Source organism: Bombus flavifrons, chromosome 8 (assembly GCF_040668555.2).
Source record: "Bombus flavifrons isolate JBK064 chromosome 8, iyBomFlav1_principal, whole genome shotgun sequence".
Lineage (NCBI taxonomy): Eukaryota > Metazoa > Arthropoda > Insecta > Hymenoptera > Apidae > Bombus > Bombus flavifrons.
The window spans coordinates 5178709-5196678 of record NC_138449.1 but is presented as its reverse complement, the minus strand read 5'-3'; the positions used below and the strand labels follow the sequence as shown (position 1 = coordinate 5196678).

Below are 17970 nucleotides of genomic sequence, written 5' to 3'. Positions count from 1 at the left end.
AAAAGCGGCCACGGCAGCAAGATGGCGGTCCATGGATCGGTAGGCGCGTCCGTGAATGCAGTTGGCCCGAGCTACGACCAATCAACAACGCGGCTGAACCACGTCCGTGCGGTTACGCGGCCACGCCAGCAGCCACGCCGCCGCGAGTCGGCGCGTCAGGGACGCGGCCCGGCAATTGAAATGCGGCTCGCCGCCGGCCGCCAGTTGCCCGTCGACTTGTGCCCCGTGCGGTGCTTTCCACGTGCTCTTTTTTTCCCTGCCGACTTCTTCTCGCCCCCTCTGGTTCCATTGCTCGGGTTCGAGAACGCGCATATACGCGGCATGGCAACGAAAAGATAGAAGGATTCCTGAAGAAGAGGATCGAGCCGTGGTTCAGAATTTTGTGGTTACAGTTTCGGCCTGACAAGTGCGGTTTCCGTTTGGTGATTTTGATTTTCGGAACACGACGTGATCAGGATATTGGAGAATGGACGCTGGAGATGAATAGAAAGAAGGTTTTGGGCGGAAGAAGATTGTGATTTGTAATAACGGATTGTGGTTTTTGAAACGGAAGATTTAGAGGATATTTTGATTGGAATTGTAGTATATTGTAAGAGAAGAAGAACTTGGATTGGGCTTGGAGAGGTGTTTTTTTTTTTTTTTTGGATACTGTTTGCAGTTGAAGATTTTTGAATTTTGAGTGTCGTACTTGAAGAATTACATAATTATATTGGAATGAGAAAGACAGTGAATTGTGAACAGCCTTTGTAGATTTCCAAAGACAAAAAAAGTGAAGAAGGCATAAGATCGTTACATTTTCGTGTATTTTAAGAAATTGAATTCTGTCTAAAAAGTGTCAAATATTGTAAAGACTGTATAGGGTTCAAAGACATCAAATACTATGAAGACAGTAACGTGTATAAGTGACGTTTAATGGAAAATGTTCTGCGAAATACAGTGTTAAGCCTGATAAAAGAGTACTTGTAACTAGTATGTTCAATGTATGAAAAAATATATAGTTGTATCAATCTTAAACACAATATCTCTTGTAACAGGAATTATCATATGTATATGTAGTAGTGCAAAAGAAAAGGCACTCATATTAGAAATAAGTAGTTTAGCAGTTACTGACACATGCTGACGATGGATTTATCGATGCACACACACGTTTTAATATACACATAATTATAAATACTTATTACACACTACAAAATAGCGGTATCTCTTATTATTCATATAATGCAATTTTAATACAATTTTTGCACGGCGACGTCTGTTTAGAATTCATAAATTCACTTTTAATAGAGCAATAAATATTCATATCGAATTTTATAAGCGCAGAATCGCTACGACGCAGTTCAGTATCGTTAAAACATAACTCGACAAGTACGATCAAGAATAAATGTATTATTCATAGTAAAGTATTTGAAAATCCGGAAGAGAATATTCAAAAAACAACGAAACATTGTCATCCTGTGTCTGAAGTGAAGTTTGAAGAATCATCAAATTCGTTGCACAAAAAGAAAAAATATAAAAGCTGTAGAATTATGGAAGGTCAGATCGCGTGTTAATTGTTACCGTAAGATCTGAAATCCGAAAACAAAAATGGACTCTAACGTAGAGGAAACGGAATTGGACGTCGGATCAGCAAGCGACGAACTCGAATCTTCGATCGGAGAATCGAAGTTACCGCGACGACCAACGCCAAAACCCTTCACGATCGAAAGTTTGATCGGTAATTGTGGTACACAGAAAGGAAGCTGCGAATCAGGAACGCAAGGAGAGAAGACGCATGAAAATGAAGAGGATTCTGATCGAGATAGGGAATATCTTTATCAGAGACACTACTTGGCGACCGCGGCTGCCAGCGCACTACCTCCTGGTTGGTTTGTGTTTAACATGGCATGCAAACTATCTCTTACTTTCAATTATTTGGAAAACTTCGAAATAGACTTTTTACAATACTCTTCTTCGAATCATTATATTCTTTTCTATTTGCTTTTTTTCTATAAAATCTTTTCTTTTTTCCGTTTTAACAGCTTCAAAATTATGCACATATTTCGTTCTAGATGGTAATCGTAGATTTTATACATTTAGGCTTTGTTATAGTTAAATAACAGTTCTAGATTTTGTATGTTTTTTGTTTGACACAATGTTATTATATCGTTATGTGGTAATTTATCGACTTCTGTTTTTACTGAAAGTCATATTATATAGTTACCAGTTTTAAGACTCGTAATAACTTTGTAAATTATAAAATAGAACGTTATTAAGATTTATAGATTTGAAAAGGCCTAAGTGTTCCGACGGTTAAAATTGTCAAGTTTCTTTAATTTTATATTAGTTAGTCAGTCATCACAACTGTTATAATATGGCAGCTGCGATAGCCCAAACTAGATTATAAGGCTGTATAACCGGCTATTGGAGCATATCATCATATAGTAGGTATCATATATAATCAGAGATCATAATATATGATAGACTACTTTCTTATCTTGCATAATTATGGCGTACTGGTGTTAATTATACTCATTTTCATATTCATTTATTCCAGATTACATTTAATTATGCTTAATTTTTCTTAATTTAATATTAATAATTGACTAATTTACTTATGATTTATACTGGCTCTTTATGTCATGTTATTTCATTTATGTCTTTTATGGATGCTTCATAAAACACTATTGTGTTTTAAAATCATTTGGTAACGTTAATTCATAACTTAAATATTGATTAGATTATCGCTTATGTGAATTATTTCTTTCGTTATGAGCGACAGGAAACTGTCGGTTTAACTGTTACTAGACCTCTCAATTTATACAAAGTAGAAAATAAAATGATCGAGCATGCTTCGTTAACGATTAATTGCCCGTTACATATTCTACAACCGCTTTTTCGTTTTGAATCTTGCAACTACCGGATGTAGCATGCATAATTTAATCCGTGAACGTCCTACTTTTGCCGCAGAACGAAATCTACTTAAAATAAGTTCCACTGAACGCCGTCTTAAAATGTTACGTCATCTTAAGAACGCGATAAGCTCCAAATTTATATAGTATAGGTATAGTAACATTATACATTTTCCGTTTTACAGATCATTGGTCACTGATTAAATCGTATTACGTATATCATATAATTCACATAAAAATGAAGTAATTCCTCATTAGAGTATCTCACAATCAGTTACGTCAAATGTTATCTATATTGGTCATACAAGTATTATTAGTAGCACTCATGAAAATGCATATCATGATAGCGATAGTTTTCATATGATTTAGAACAATAAAAGAAATATGAATTTATATCGTAGAAAAGGTAGAGCAAATTGAGAGAAATATTTTACTTTAAACGTGAAAAATTTTCTTCGAATATTAGAGAATAGATATTAAATAATTAATTAATAACTAATCCACTATAAAGTGATTGGGAGTTGTAAATTGTTGCATGCAAAATAATAATTAGGAAACAGTTACAAAACATGCAATATTTAAATATTCGAAGATTAAAAGATATTAAATGTTTGTAGTATTTAATTCACGATAAAACCATTGGTAATCGCAAACTGTTGTATCCAGAATTATAACTACAATTATAAGTACATTTACGAGAACGAAGAATAAAATATATTTCAATAAAATTATTGATAATTAACAATTGTTACGTGTTAGTTACACTAAGTCGAGTGATGTAGAAATTATTCAGGAAGTATTGATTAGCCTTCTCTATTTCAGGTTTTGGAGTGCCACTCGGATTGTACGGTGCATGGCTACCAATGCGGATGTACGGCAGCGGCGGCGCTTCCGGTGTTCCAATGTTACCGGCGCATACCTCTGCCAGTTATCCGTCTCACCAGGATCTATATCAGAATCGGTTATCGCAGCATCTTGGTTCAGGAACGAATCATCTCCAAGGTGCGGCTTATCCGACAGCTTGTCAGCGTGGCTTGAATCATCGTGGCTCGACCAGCTTCACAGATAGCGAGGACGATGGTAGTATCGATTCACCGGCATCACCTGCTCACGATCTTTCTAAATCGAGACATGGTAAGTTTTTGCGTAAAACGTATAGCGCAATATTTGTTTTTTCTTTATGTTTCGTCTCTTTTACAATAAGCTTTACAATAAGCTTACGGTAGAATTTCACTTCTTTTCATTTAAGCAAAATTTTATTAAGCGATTGTTTAATCGAACTCCTGCGAATTATATGAAATGTTTGTTTTCTAATTTATGCACACAAATAGAGTGCCATGCCATACATTTAGGACTGAAACTATTTGATAGCTCAGGCTCTTGAATGTTTCTATGTGAATATTTGTACGTAAGTTGGAATATTTTAAGAAAAGAGTGCAACGTTTTGTTGATTGTAGTTACTAATTTAAACTGACCATTGATAATGGCATGTTTTTTTAATTCTGTTGAAGTGAGTCTCACTTCTAGGAAAACGCGACATCTTCTCTAGTGTTTAGTTTTTGGCACAACGATTCTCTTTACAGCGGCTTCTTTGGTCTCTATTATAGTACCGCGGAAAGATCGCCGACATACAGACAATGTCGACGATAAAGCGCAAATGCCGACAAGCCGAAAGGGTCGGAAAACTTCAATAGGCCTAACGGCCATCAATATATTTCGGCACCGCAGTCGTTGATCGTCAATTGGCCACCGGAGAGTTTAAGAATCAAGAATCGTTAATCGAGAGTTGCCATATTACACTACTGCATTAAGTTCACGTTAAATAATCATCGTTTTCTGTTTAATCCACTGTAATAAATCCATCTATCAATACATTATCACATAGGATAGAAACTACTAGAAATCCTAATTTCTAACATTTCTAAATAAAGAATTTCTATAATAGATTCATCCACGCGCTCTCTGTTCCAAGATATATAAAACCTCAACAAATTCAATTTTGTAGCCGACAATGTATCAAGGAACAGTACTGTACAAATATCTTGGATGATCTACTAAACGGAGATAACTTGTTTTTATGAATGAATATAAGGGTATTTGAACTATTATTTTAATAACCTGATGCAAGAATTGTTTAAAATTCAATAATCATTTAAATACATATTGATTAATTTGAAATTATTCATACTCCGTGTAATCTTCTTTCGTTCTTTCGACAAGCAATAGTTCTTCTCAGGGATGCTGTCGTACAATTGTTTAACAAACTCGTTTCATGCATACTGTATTTCTTTTGTTATTATTTGAAAGAACTGCTATATATCTCTGATTTAAAAGTAAATTTGTAAATTAAAACCTTGTGAACAGGTTAAACGATAAACGATGGAAAGAATATCTAAAGATTCACTTCCACGTAACAGTATGAAAAAACATTTTTTAGGAATACGTAAATGAGACAAATAGTATTGATAATTTATTGTAATTCAATTCTTTAATACAAAAAATATCTTCCATGTATCACTTAAATATTTTTCTTATGTGAAAAAATTACTTCGTTCGTTCTTTTCTTGTAAACAAATTCTAATATACATACAAAATATACATACAATAATATACTATTAGACAATACTTTATTTAGGTAATACACGATTATATGAATTTTTGTGTAGTATTCATACATCTTTTCCACGTGTAATTTCCAAAATGAATAAATATTCTCTCACAGCATGTATTATGCTACTTGAGATTGGATATCTTCGATTCTGATGGTTTATTAACGGCGATGCACCGTCATGCGAACGGGATCGTGAAATACCTATTTATTTATATTCTCCTATTAACTTACAGCCGGTAATTCTATATTCGAAGCACGAGGTAGCTCTATACCATAGCACGACGTCTGACGGTAGTTAGTGTTAACAGGATGCGGGAGTGATCGTTTCAATTATTTCTAGGACTGACGAAACATGGTAGCAATTAGTAATTAAAATAAACGTCGATCGATGAGATTCTCATTAGGATAGTAACGGATTCCCTTATGGCGTTCTGGCTTTCATGAACTTGCTTCTCAATGAAAGCTTTGATTCTTCGGTTGTGAAGAACATGATGCATTTGTTGTTTATTAATGAAGTTTTGGACAGCAAATATACTCAGTGATTTTCATTCACATAACTTTGTATTTGTGTTCGCATAATTTCGCAAAAACCGAAAGTGGTGGAAAAAGAAAGACAGTAGAGTAAATAAGATAAGGTTAAAGTTACGCGGAGTTGTATTGTTTTATTGAAAAGGAGAGGATAGTATTTTATAAAACAATTGGAATTTTGTAATATAATATCGTTGATTCTGATTTCAAAAATTTTCTTAAGCAATGCTACATTTTTATTAAAGTTACCAAACAAAGATGAACACCGTGAATGAACTTTATCGCGATTCATTATCGAGCATTCGTTTGAAAGTCTCGTTCGGAGAATTCCTTCTGTACATACCATCCAGAATGATTTCACAGAAAATATATTCGATAAATTATCGATCGGATCGGAGAAATTTCCGAACATCGCCCTTGTGTTCGAGGAACAGGGGTTCTTCCTCGAATGTTCGTTCGGCGTTTGAAATTCGGCCAGGATTCACCGAGTACCGTATCACGTACTGTAAATGCGTGTGCGTACGGAATTTTACACGTGTGTGGGAGCTGTATGAGATTTGACTTTGGGACGTCTATAATTTATGCACGCTACTGTGGATCTCGGGCCCTTTGCCGCCTTCGATCGTGGCGACTGCGATCGTAGTCGAGGATACGCTCCTGGAATCCGTAAGCGATTCATTGCAATTTCTGTCGATTCGTGTTTCTCGAATAACACTCGTTTTTCTTCCCCTTTTTTACCTATTAAAGAAAGGTAACAGAAGAAAGTCTAGATTTTTTATGTGCCACCTTTGAATTTCTCTTTTATTATAGACTTGAAAGTAATGATTTAAATCAGTGAAGTTTGTAGCCGAAGAATTAAATAAGTATTACATTAATAAAATTAAAGATTATAATTGCTTGAAAGAGTATTATTCGAGTTAATGAACTCTGATCACGAATCAACGAAGTCACGTAACACGTTGCTTGCTTACTAATCACTTTTCGTTCCCATTTCGTTCAATTTATTATTCCCTTCCTCCTCCGAAGTACAGTGCACGAAATAATCGAAGGATCATCCACATAAATTAATTTAAACTTTGGTTATGCTACTAATTGGAATAACTTGAAATAGATGCATTTTCATTATCTAAAATAACCGTTTGGTACATCATATGCTTCTTTCTATAAGACGACTACATTAAATATTATTTATTTTTCAAGAAGTATAAAATTTTATTAAGATTCATTTTGTACACTTAACAAGATGTATCTTTCATTAAACATAATCTTTTTTCAGACATAGACTATGTATATTTGTGTCTTCTATTTTGCATATATGTGCCATATATCTCTTATATCTTGTATTTTATATTTATTACATATCACATGCATCTTATATCTCATAAAATTTGATAAACGTATACGCCATACGTATTAGCCAACTTATAAATTAACGTGAGACTTTAACGAAAGTATGTTCTATTAAATAAAGCAAATTAAACGCAAATTTAATTTTCATTACCTACTTATGGATACCTTGACTACTAAGCGATCTTGTCTAATAAATACGTCTAACAAGTAGATCTTCATCTTTTTCAACCAAAGTCTAATTGACACTCTACCTTGTAACAGTCCTGAAAATAAATTATCCTACTATTTATAACTTCTCATCATATTCTGCCTAAAATTTACTTCCTTGCTCGCTAGTAAGAAGTTAGTTTTCATTTTCCTATTGTATACTATTTCAACTTCTCAATCAAGAAATACGCGACCGCTTAATTGTTTGGAGCGGCGCGAATAAACCCGTAATGGGTCGTGATGGGTTGTTCAGTCGTGTCGTATAAATGGAAGGGGGTATTGGATGTTCGATGGAAAGTCGAAACTCGCCGATCACGTATTTCCGAAGGTGGCGGGGGCGAACGGACGATCGACGAAGTCGCGCGCATTTATTCGTGGCCGATCACTTTTTATTGATGTACCGCCGACCGAGGCGATTTCGTATGCGCAACGAAATGGCTTCGAGGAATCTGTCATCGGTCATTTATGACGCACCGTGCCGAACCGGTGTGCCGATCGTTACGACGAACACGCCGATCGAGACGCATGCCCTCTCTATTCTTGGCCCCCGACCATCGGAAACGATTCACCTGAATTGTTGCTTCTTCTCGTTCGGCTCTCTGTGTTTTCGGTTTATTGTTTTACGTTCGTCTCCCCCCCCCCCCTCCTTTTCTCGTGTCTGATTGTGTTACAAAGAGCTTTCAATAGAGGAAGTTCTGACGTGATTTAACAGTTTAACCTGTTAAGTGGAGAAGATGAGTTTAGTTGTTCGAATTCTTAATATCTTAGACATAGTAATTTCTTTATGTATAGATTCTCTGTTTTTTAACGGCCTTTTTCATCGTTGTTTAAAATAAATTGCATTATTACTGGACTGTGAATGTTTATGCATTTAAAAGTGTAAAAATGTGCAGAGTGCATGTGATATGCTGAAACGTATGAAATATTTGAAATAAAGTGTTCGCTGTAATATTTTGCGTAGCAAGTCCTCGCTTAGATTTTATTTCTTTAGTTAACTGTATAAAAATGTTCACCGAAATAAATACTTTAAGTTTAATTTGTGAATAAACTTATTCTTGGTGCTTTTTATACCATTTCCTATCTGTAGATACAGGCATTTTTGTTTGCGTGTCCAATGAAATTGAGAAAATCTAAGGTCACAAGATGTAGGTCTCCTGCTTCGACTATTTATTCACTTTGCAATTAACTTATTTACCTTCGACTTAAACAAAACAATAGCTTACAGAGTAATTAATCCTTTCTTTTACTTATGTTAAATTATGACATAGCTGTTATGTTAAATTCTAGCCATTCCTATAATTTCATTATTTCACGGTCAATTTTAAACCGTTTCCAAACAACCTATTTGGCTTTCAAGTTTCATTCACCAAATTGCCGCGTCAGTTTTATATACTTAGTTTCCATTTAAGAGATGATCGATCGCACTTTTATGTAATTCTATTTGCGTGTCGTCTGGACTGCTTTTAAATGAACCACGATGAGTCTTAAAACAGCTTCAATCTCTCTAATAAAATTCGTAATTATGTCATTCAGTTTGCCGGAATACAGATATATAAATGAATCGTATAAAACTATGTTCATGTGTACACTTCCGCACGCAGAGCTTGAGTTTTTCATCTTTAATTCGATTCATCTCAAAGTTTGTCAAATGAAAGTAGCTATTTTCACGTGAAATTAAATGCAAAGGTGAGAATGAAAGTTTTATATTGAAATTCCAATCAGAAATTTTTTAGAGTAAATTTCATGAAAATGAATATGATATTTATATCTGCTTTGTGAAACGAAGATAGATGAAATATTCAACTGAAGATTCTGTTCTGTTTTATAAAATTGGTGATTGCATATTTATATTTTTGTTTTAAAATTTTAACAGAATATACTGTCGAACCAGAATGTGCAATGATACAGAATCTATAGGAATGTATCTATTTTTCACGACTAATCGTTAATACCATGCAATTTATACGTATGGTATAACAGCATTAAGACGAAGATGAAAGGATAAAAGTTTACGAACTATATCCAAGTGTTCGTTTGAAGTTTTTAATGAAATTTTCTTCCTTTAAGAGGGTGATGGACGTTGCATTGAAAAGTGGCTTAGCTGACGCGACAAATTAATCACATTAACAGAACGTTCTAAAAGAAGAACGAATTTTGAAAACGAATAGAATTGCAGGAACGACATATCGATCGCGAATTAAATGAAATTATCCTATGGACGATTTCTCAAATGAATAAGACTTCTTCGTTCTTAGATAGCTTAGATAGATTATCTTAGATTCTTAGATAGATTACAGGATTCATAGCACTTTAAAGAAGTCCCTGCAATGGGCAGATGCATTAGAAAGACACGATGTGTCATTCTTCTGATATCTAGTCATTTTTCAGAGATTAATATATGAATTAATTATCGTATAAGTAGAAGTGAAAAGTCGCGCAAGAGTTTGACAAGTTTACTTTATACTCTAGATCACATTTGATGATTTCCTTTTCTCAAAATTTATAGCATTAAATTTCTATTTGTAAAGTTTCTTTTTCGTTGAATGTTTATGCACTTTAAGACATGATAGATAAACTTCTTCTTATTTTCGAGGAACGATATTTTTTTCACAATCCGTTTGTGATTTCTTCTCTTATATTTTTTTAAATTAAAAAAAAGATTTACTCTTCTTTTAAGATGTCGAAAATATATAGTTAGCGTTGCTTAGCGGTAATCTATGTAGAAAATTCTGTTTCACCTGTTTTGTTTCGGCGAAATTTAAATTTAGTATCGGATAACGTAAATTTCATTTGCATTATAAACGTGTTATAAATTTTTTGGTTGAAATTGAAAATTAATTGTTACATGTATACATGTATCATATATATCATACATATCAAGAATTGAATGTATCGCAGATAAAGAATTCCCATACAGTGTAAAGATTCAAATAAAACATAAATAGCTGTGGCTTCCAGTTTCCATTAAAAATTTGTAGTATATTGATTGAATCAGGACAATCAGCTTCACGATTCCAATAAACGATGTCGTCTGCTTGTTAGGTAGCATGGTTTATTTAGTAGTTATCCAGGTAAATCACAGTAACATATTCGCATCGATCGCATGTTCGAATAACATCAGACATGAAATTAAAACTAAAAAGCAAGAAATAAGAGGGATTGAAGTCATTATGTGACATATCCAGAAATAAATGTAATCACCGATTCGCCCTATGAAACATGCACGATAACTGCTTTCCACAAATCCAGCGAGTATCGTTCTAATTGCATAAAGATTTAGGACATCTAATTTCTGACAAACGAACATAAATTAATCTTATTTTGTGAAACTGCGATAGAAATATTAATGTCTTTCTTAAATACTGAACCCTTTACAAGTAAATAATTTGCGACAAAGAATGAATTAACAGTTTTTTATAATATACAGTATCTACTCTTAGTAATATTTATATAGTACCTACTACAATTTCTGCTAGTAAAAAGAATATAAATTAATTTTATTTTTCTTTATAAAATCACAATGCTAAATAATATGCCTTTCTTGAATATCGAATTCTCTGTAAAAAATTGTAACAAACAATTTTCTACATTTTTTCATACTATAGGTATATATTATTTTTTCATTATCGAACAATTCGAAAAGAGACTCTTTCTGCTTTTCTAGCAGAATTTTTGGTTTTTGACCTTCTTTTTTTTATTTATTACCCACCGTGATGTCCGTGACGAGCAACATGGCAAGGGAGGATCGCCTCGCGTTGCTATTCGCAAGGAGAAACCAAATTCTGACGAGAAAAAAAACGTTGTCCCCTTGCGGGAACATGGTCTGAATTGGATTCTTCGATTGGTCGATACACTTAATGGTCTTACAACACAAAAGATTTGCCAAACACAAACCGTATATCATCCACGTCAGTACCAACAATTAAGTTTAATTAAGTCGAAAACGATCATCTGGACTTTCTTACTCACGCGAAAAATGTTGAAGGTTGGTTTTTTAATTATTTTCCAATATGTCTTATGTCGTATTAATTTGATCGCGTCATTTTCATCGAAGACCATATTGGGACACATAAAATTAGTTTGTTGATCTAATAAATAGTTCGTATAAAATGCAACCACATTGCTATAACCTAGATATATCTTCGTGCCTGTGAATTATAAAAGTACTTATGGTTCGACGATACTTCTATCGATAAAACTAGCGAGTTTAAATATTTCATTAGTATTTTAAGTACTCATTAGAGTGTGAGTGAGAGATTTTTAATCTTCGCGACTAAACGACACCGTCCCAACTATTGTAGATGCCACTGACACAATTTTCTCACATGAAATACATACATCCATATTTTCACAGATAGTATAGATATACAGTAGATAGGCGTGATAAATAAAATAACTTTTATTTATTATAATATTTACTATAAAGTTCCTTTTCCTTAACGTTTAAAATTGTACCTTAAACGTTGTAACTTAAACGTTTTTTCTACAAATATAGGTGTCTTATTTCCCTGAATTTTTAATTTAGTATTTACACTTTTAGGCATGTCATCAGTCGAAATTATCTAGTAGAAATATTTTACGAACGAAAAGTTATTGAGAAGAAAAATAAAAAGTAACAATAGTAATAAGTTAACAAGAAATATTCAACTTTTGACACAATAAAGTTATCGATATAACTATACAAAAAAGGTATCCTATTACATAATTAATTCTATTTCAAGCCGTAAATACTGCGAATGTAACGTCATAAGATAATAGCTCAATGCTTTCTTTGTCATGAAACTCGAAATGATTACTTAACGATCATACGACGAAGAAGATTATACTTTGTTGAACCAGATTATACCAGTTGTTATAATATTCGTATGAGTTTCACTTGTTCTCACTGGAATACAGAAAAGATAATTTTCTATCTGTCAGGGTAAAATATGACAGTTTCCACGTACGACTGTAAAAAGACCTATTCAGGAAATATGTACATCTGTTTCTATTTTTCAAAACATTCACTGAAGAAGAATATATCATGAAGATGTATAGTTGCACAGCGCCATTCCGACGGGTGTAGAAACCGGATCGAACTCTGATCTGGCGGATCGCCAGTATCTTAGTGAACACTGCACTCAAGCGGGCATACAAAATGCACTATACTGCATATCTTCCTCATAATCGCAAGGAATAATAAAAATCTTGCAATTTGCTGAAGAAGACCCTGATCGTGCTATAGCAGTTATCGTGTTATTAAATTCTTCAATACCAAATCTGTATACATATCTGTTTGAAGTCGTGAAACTCTATAGAATTTATATTCTTTATTTCCTCTTTTATTTTGTATTAATTTGAAGATTTTATATGATTTTTCGTAGCTGGTGTTCAAGTCAATGGTGAAAACATTATATGTATCCTCGAAATTATTATTCAAAGAATAGTTACAAAAGAATAATGTTTAGGGAAGTAAAATGACGTAAAAAGTATCGCAACAATAATGATAGGGTATTAAAGGAAAGAATACAATAATGAAAAGTTTATGGAATTTTCGAGTACACATATTCGACTACAAATATAAAAAGACACATCTCTGTTTTTCGTAATAGCAACCTAAATTCAGTTGTTTAACTAAATCTTTTTCCAGAAATGTTTCAACTCTTCCAGACATAACGGTACAATTTTTGTACCACCTCTGTTTTGCGATTGTTACACGCCGAAAAATTGTATTACCAGCATAAAATGTTTTTTAATAAACCTGCGTTTTCAATTTGTTAAAAACATAAAATACAAGACTTAAAGAACACGATTTGTTGTATCAGTAATATTGAAACGATTTTGTGCCTTTCATACCAAGAAGAGTTGAAACTAGAATAGAAAGCAAAACAGAAAACTCCGTAAATAAAATATCGAAGCTCCATTTACGCCTCTAGAATATATTTCCCCCCGCTGCGATAGACATTTAGAGTCACTTAAATAACAGGATTCGCGGTCGTGTCGCAACCAATAGGTTAAAAGTCGATTCTTCGATTCTTAAACGTCTTCGAGAACCAAAAACTTCGCCCGTCCCGGTATCGAACAATTGCTCTATCCAACCTTAATGGCAAAGAAATAGTGCAGAATAGAGATGTAACGGTATCGTTTGAACGATCGATCAGCTCGATTCTCCTATCGTACAAAATGTAAAGACCATAAGAGGACAACGCCCGAACGTTTGTTCGTTGTACTTGCCAAGAGAATATCGCGGACTCGTCTCTCGTTCGCGGAAGCGTATGGCCCATTCAATCGAAACTCTTTGAATTAATAAACACGCGGGTGCATCAAACTCCAGCTGCGTTAACTTAGCCGCGGAACTTTGTGTTCCGCTTCGTACTACGCGTCGCGTCCTACGGCCGTAAACACGAAAATGAATAAAAGACGGAAGCTATAATCTCGACGACACGTAGGTAGTTGTTGAAAAGACATTTATGCGGTCATTAATTCTGTTATGTTTATCGTACTTTTAGAAGAATAATTTGCAGGACAATTTCGCGATTTCTATTAATTTATAGTTTAAAATTACAAAAGAAGAGTACGATAAGATAGATTTTTTATTTTTTATTGGAGAAAAATTTAAAAACTTTTGTACATTGATCCTGTATGTTGCGAAAATTGCCTTTTTATTTGATTTTGGGACTAAAGACGTGTATTTTTTCATACTACTCAAAATGTTGCTGACAATATTAAAATATTGACTAAATTGATGATGGCGCTTTTCACGTTTGTATTTTCCATATGCTTGGAAGAACTGTTTATGATTAAAATCGTTTAAAATTATTGTAATACAAGATGAAAGTGGATTATGTTATATTACAATTATATTATATAGTTTCATATAATTTGCATCAGAAAAGGTTTCGAAAACAAACGAGTTGTACTTTGAGTAGAGCTTGGTGAATATTTTAGAATTTTTTTAAAGATCAGACAGGATTACTCTATATTTTTAGTTTATTGGTCATTTTTAAGCATTTTTAGAATGCTTTTATGTAATTATAAATAATCTTTTTCTACCGTAAGTAATCTACTAAGACAAGATCTAGTTTTCTACAAATCGTAGAATGATTCCTATTTTCCTTTCATGTTACTGATATCTTTCAAGTTCCGTATATCGATCGTGTTTCACAGTATTGTTAAGTACTTTAATTCATAATTTCCATAAACAGCTATGATGACTAAAGATTCTGAATAATCTATAGCACCCGGTTGCACTTCTATCAACTTCAATATAACCACGCTTCTTCCTAGAATTCCTCACTTCGCTATAACCATTTTCAAAGGAAACTTTTCACTCGAGTTCTTTCAATGTTGTATCCATATGGCTACTGAAGTGTATAAAATGCAGTGAAATTATAAAATAATATAGTTTGTAACGTCGTTTACAGTAAGTAAAGTGCTCAGCTGGCTGGTAAAAAGACACAAGGAAAGAGAATAGAACACGTGGAAAATAACAAAGGTAACGGGTGAGACTTCGATCGAGAGGCATACGCTTTCTGATCGAACGAGTTGCATGTCTCGCATATTAAATCTTTTTCTTCTTAAACTATATTACTGTTAATTAGTTTCCCGTGAGTCCCTGTGCAATAGTCTAACTACTCACTGACCTGAAATTCAACAAAATAACGACTTATCGAAAGTAATCTTTATTTAAAATGGTCAATTGCATTGAGTGACCTTAAAATCACCAAGGAGGAAATTAAAAAATTTTTCAAAATACACGCACTGATACCTCAACTCAATAAAAATTCGAAGATCAATTATAAAATATAAAATATAAGAATGCTTGTTGCATAATATATTCAATTTTACTAATTTTTATGGGAATAATTTTGTATATTATATGCAGCCTCTTCTGATTAATAGGCTGCAGATTTATATTGGGAACTTTGTAAAGTGCAAATCTGCATATGCATACAATATGCAAAATCACGTAAGATATTCTAATTATAGTACTCGTTGTAATATTTAATAGACGAAATAAATTTCTATATCTTATTTCTTTAACTGTATTCATAAAAGTACGAATTATAAATATTTGTAGTTCTTTGATCAACCTAAAACTAATCACCATTCACTAAATCCTCTTCCCAAAAACATTCTTCATTCATAATCCGCGTTGGTTCCAGGTTCAGAAAATGGTCGCGCTTCGGCGGACAGCGAGGACGAGGGTGGAGGATTGAGCGTCGCTGGTGAGGGCCACGATGCGACCGACACGATGTCCAGCAACGCATCCAGCAACGTTAGTCCCGGGGGATCATTAGAAAACGGTCAAAGCACGTCAACAAGCGGATCCAGTAACAACAAAGCCAGACGCAGACGAACAGCCTTCACTTCTGAACAACTCCTAGAACTCGAGCGAGAATTTCACGCGAAGAAATATCTCAGTCTAACCGAAAGATCGCATATCGCTCACGCTCTAAAATTATCAGAGGTCCAGGTGAAGATCTGGTTCCAAAATCGGAGAGCCAAATGGAAAAGGGTGAAAGCAGGATTGAGCGGCGGAGGCGTTGGGTCTAGTGCAAGCAACATGGCCACTGCTGGTACATCCAATAGACATAATGGAGTAGCTGGACAACATTCTGGAAATGGTACCAGGATCGTCGTGCCCATTCCAGTACACGTTAGTCGATTGGCAGTTAGATCTCACCACCATCATTTGGAGAAATGCGCCAGGCCGCCTAGAGTTAGGCCAACGACGGATAGTCCTACGTCCAGCGCCTCGTCGTCGGTACTCGGAGACGCTCTTGGATTGGTCAATTCGTCCATCAACTTGAGTGGACAAGTGCAAAGTCCTCTGAACAGCGGAGTTGGAATCGGAGTCGGTGTTGGACTAAGAGCGTTTACGGTACCCTCTCATCGAGGAGGACTCAGCTCTTCCGGCAGGTAGTGAAAGCTACGAAGTGAACTGTGAACGCGGAACTAATTGTAGATTCGTGGTGAGAATTGTAATCTTTGAGTATTTATGAGGAAGTTTAGTGATGAAAGAAGTGAGTTTTTGAAACAGATGGATGGTGTAGGTGGATATTTCATAACGATGGGTGATATTTGTGGAATTGTATGGTGGTCTGGTATCGTTGTGTGAAGGTGAGTGGTGAGAAGGTAAAGATTCACTAATGATGGGAAATTTAAAAGTAAAACTGCCGATGGCTTATAATTCGTTGTTCGAATAACTTCTATGTACCATTCTTACAAATGTGGTATATAATAGTAGTTCCTTCACAGCAAGATGCTATTTAGCTACAATGTTTTATCTTTAACAGTTTTCAAGTTTAGATATCTACTAAATACGAGATTCAAAATTGAGATGGGAATTTGTATTACAAATTACGACTTATATTTTTACATTTAATCATCTCTCTAGATCATCTTTCTCTCATCACTCAATTTCTGTATCATGGACCATCAAGTCATCTCAAAATCGTCGTTTTCTATCATATCCAACGACAACAATAAATTGATCAACTTGTAAATATACATACCTATGTTAACAGGGAAGAATTGTGTAAATAGCTTTCGCACAGACTGTATATCCCGTACACGGACCGTAGATCGTACTTGTAGATAATTTCTTTACGTTTAAGCAAACCTCTGCTCCATCCCAGAAACACTTTTACAACGATATCGATATTGATCTAGCGTGCGATTGCCGCAGCTGTATCAGGGATACGGAGCGGAAGAACAGCGAAAGTGTATATCAAGAAGGCAATAAAACGTGCGAATATCATGTGGAATATCATAGTGTACTCATGAATGTATACCATATCACAGATCCCTAACTTCTCCGCGTTAATTTTAGTATCGTTAAAGGTTCACAAAGAGACTTGCAATTTTCCAATTTTTCACGAGTTATATATCGTACAAGATGGTTAAGAAGGCACTTTTATTATTCATTCGCGAGTTAAGATGCATGTATATTCCGTGCTTATTTCGAGTGGCCTTCAATCAGGATTACGGCGTGCTTTCATTCTTGTCAGAAAAAGTAGTTCGGAGGTAAGTGATCCATCTTCTACTGTTATGTCCATCGATTGTTTACAATAGATGAGAATATGTTTTATTAACAATGGTATGGATGAATAATTCAATTGGTGCAGATTTATGGCATCATTTAATTTGTCGACAAAAAAAAAAAAAAAAATAGTAAATCTTTCTTAAGTCCACTCTTTAAGAATTAGAAGGATTCATCACCCTTCTTAAACTAACATAGCAATAGCATGAATTCTCTGACCAAACCAATCTTTCTTAAAAATTATAAAATTTGACTTATGATTTCAATTATAAAAACAACTAATACTTTATTACAGTGGTCGATGTGACTGTAAACAATTAACTAAAAAAAATATGCGCCTTATTCATAGAATCCTTGGAGAA

The 17970-nt window shown here is 34.2% G+C and overlaps 1 protein-coding gene across 1 annotated transcript; it reads left to right on the top strand.

Moving 5' to 3' along the window:
- Positions 1 to 634: 634 nt before the first annotated feature.
- unpg (homeobox protein unplugged) lies at positions 635 to 17322 on the top strand. The gene is made up of 3 exons (XM_069118692.1): positions 635 to 1861; positions 3711 to 4022; positions 15729 to 17322. Exons 1-3 carry the CDS (start codon positions 1585 to 1587, stop codon positions 16487 to 16489), a joined length of 1350 nt encoding a protein of 449 aa, XP_068974793.1. The 5' UTR covers positions 635 to 1584; the 3' UTR covers positions 16490 to 17322.
- Positions 17323 to 17970: the final 648 nt, after the last annotated feature.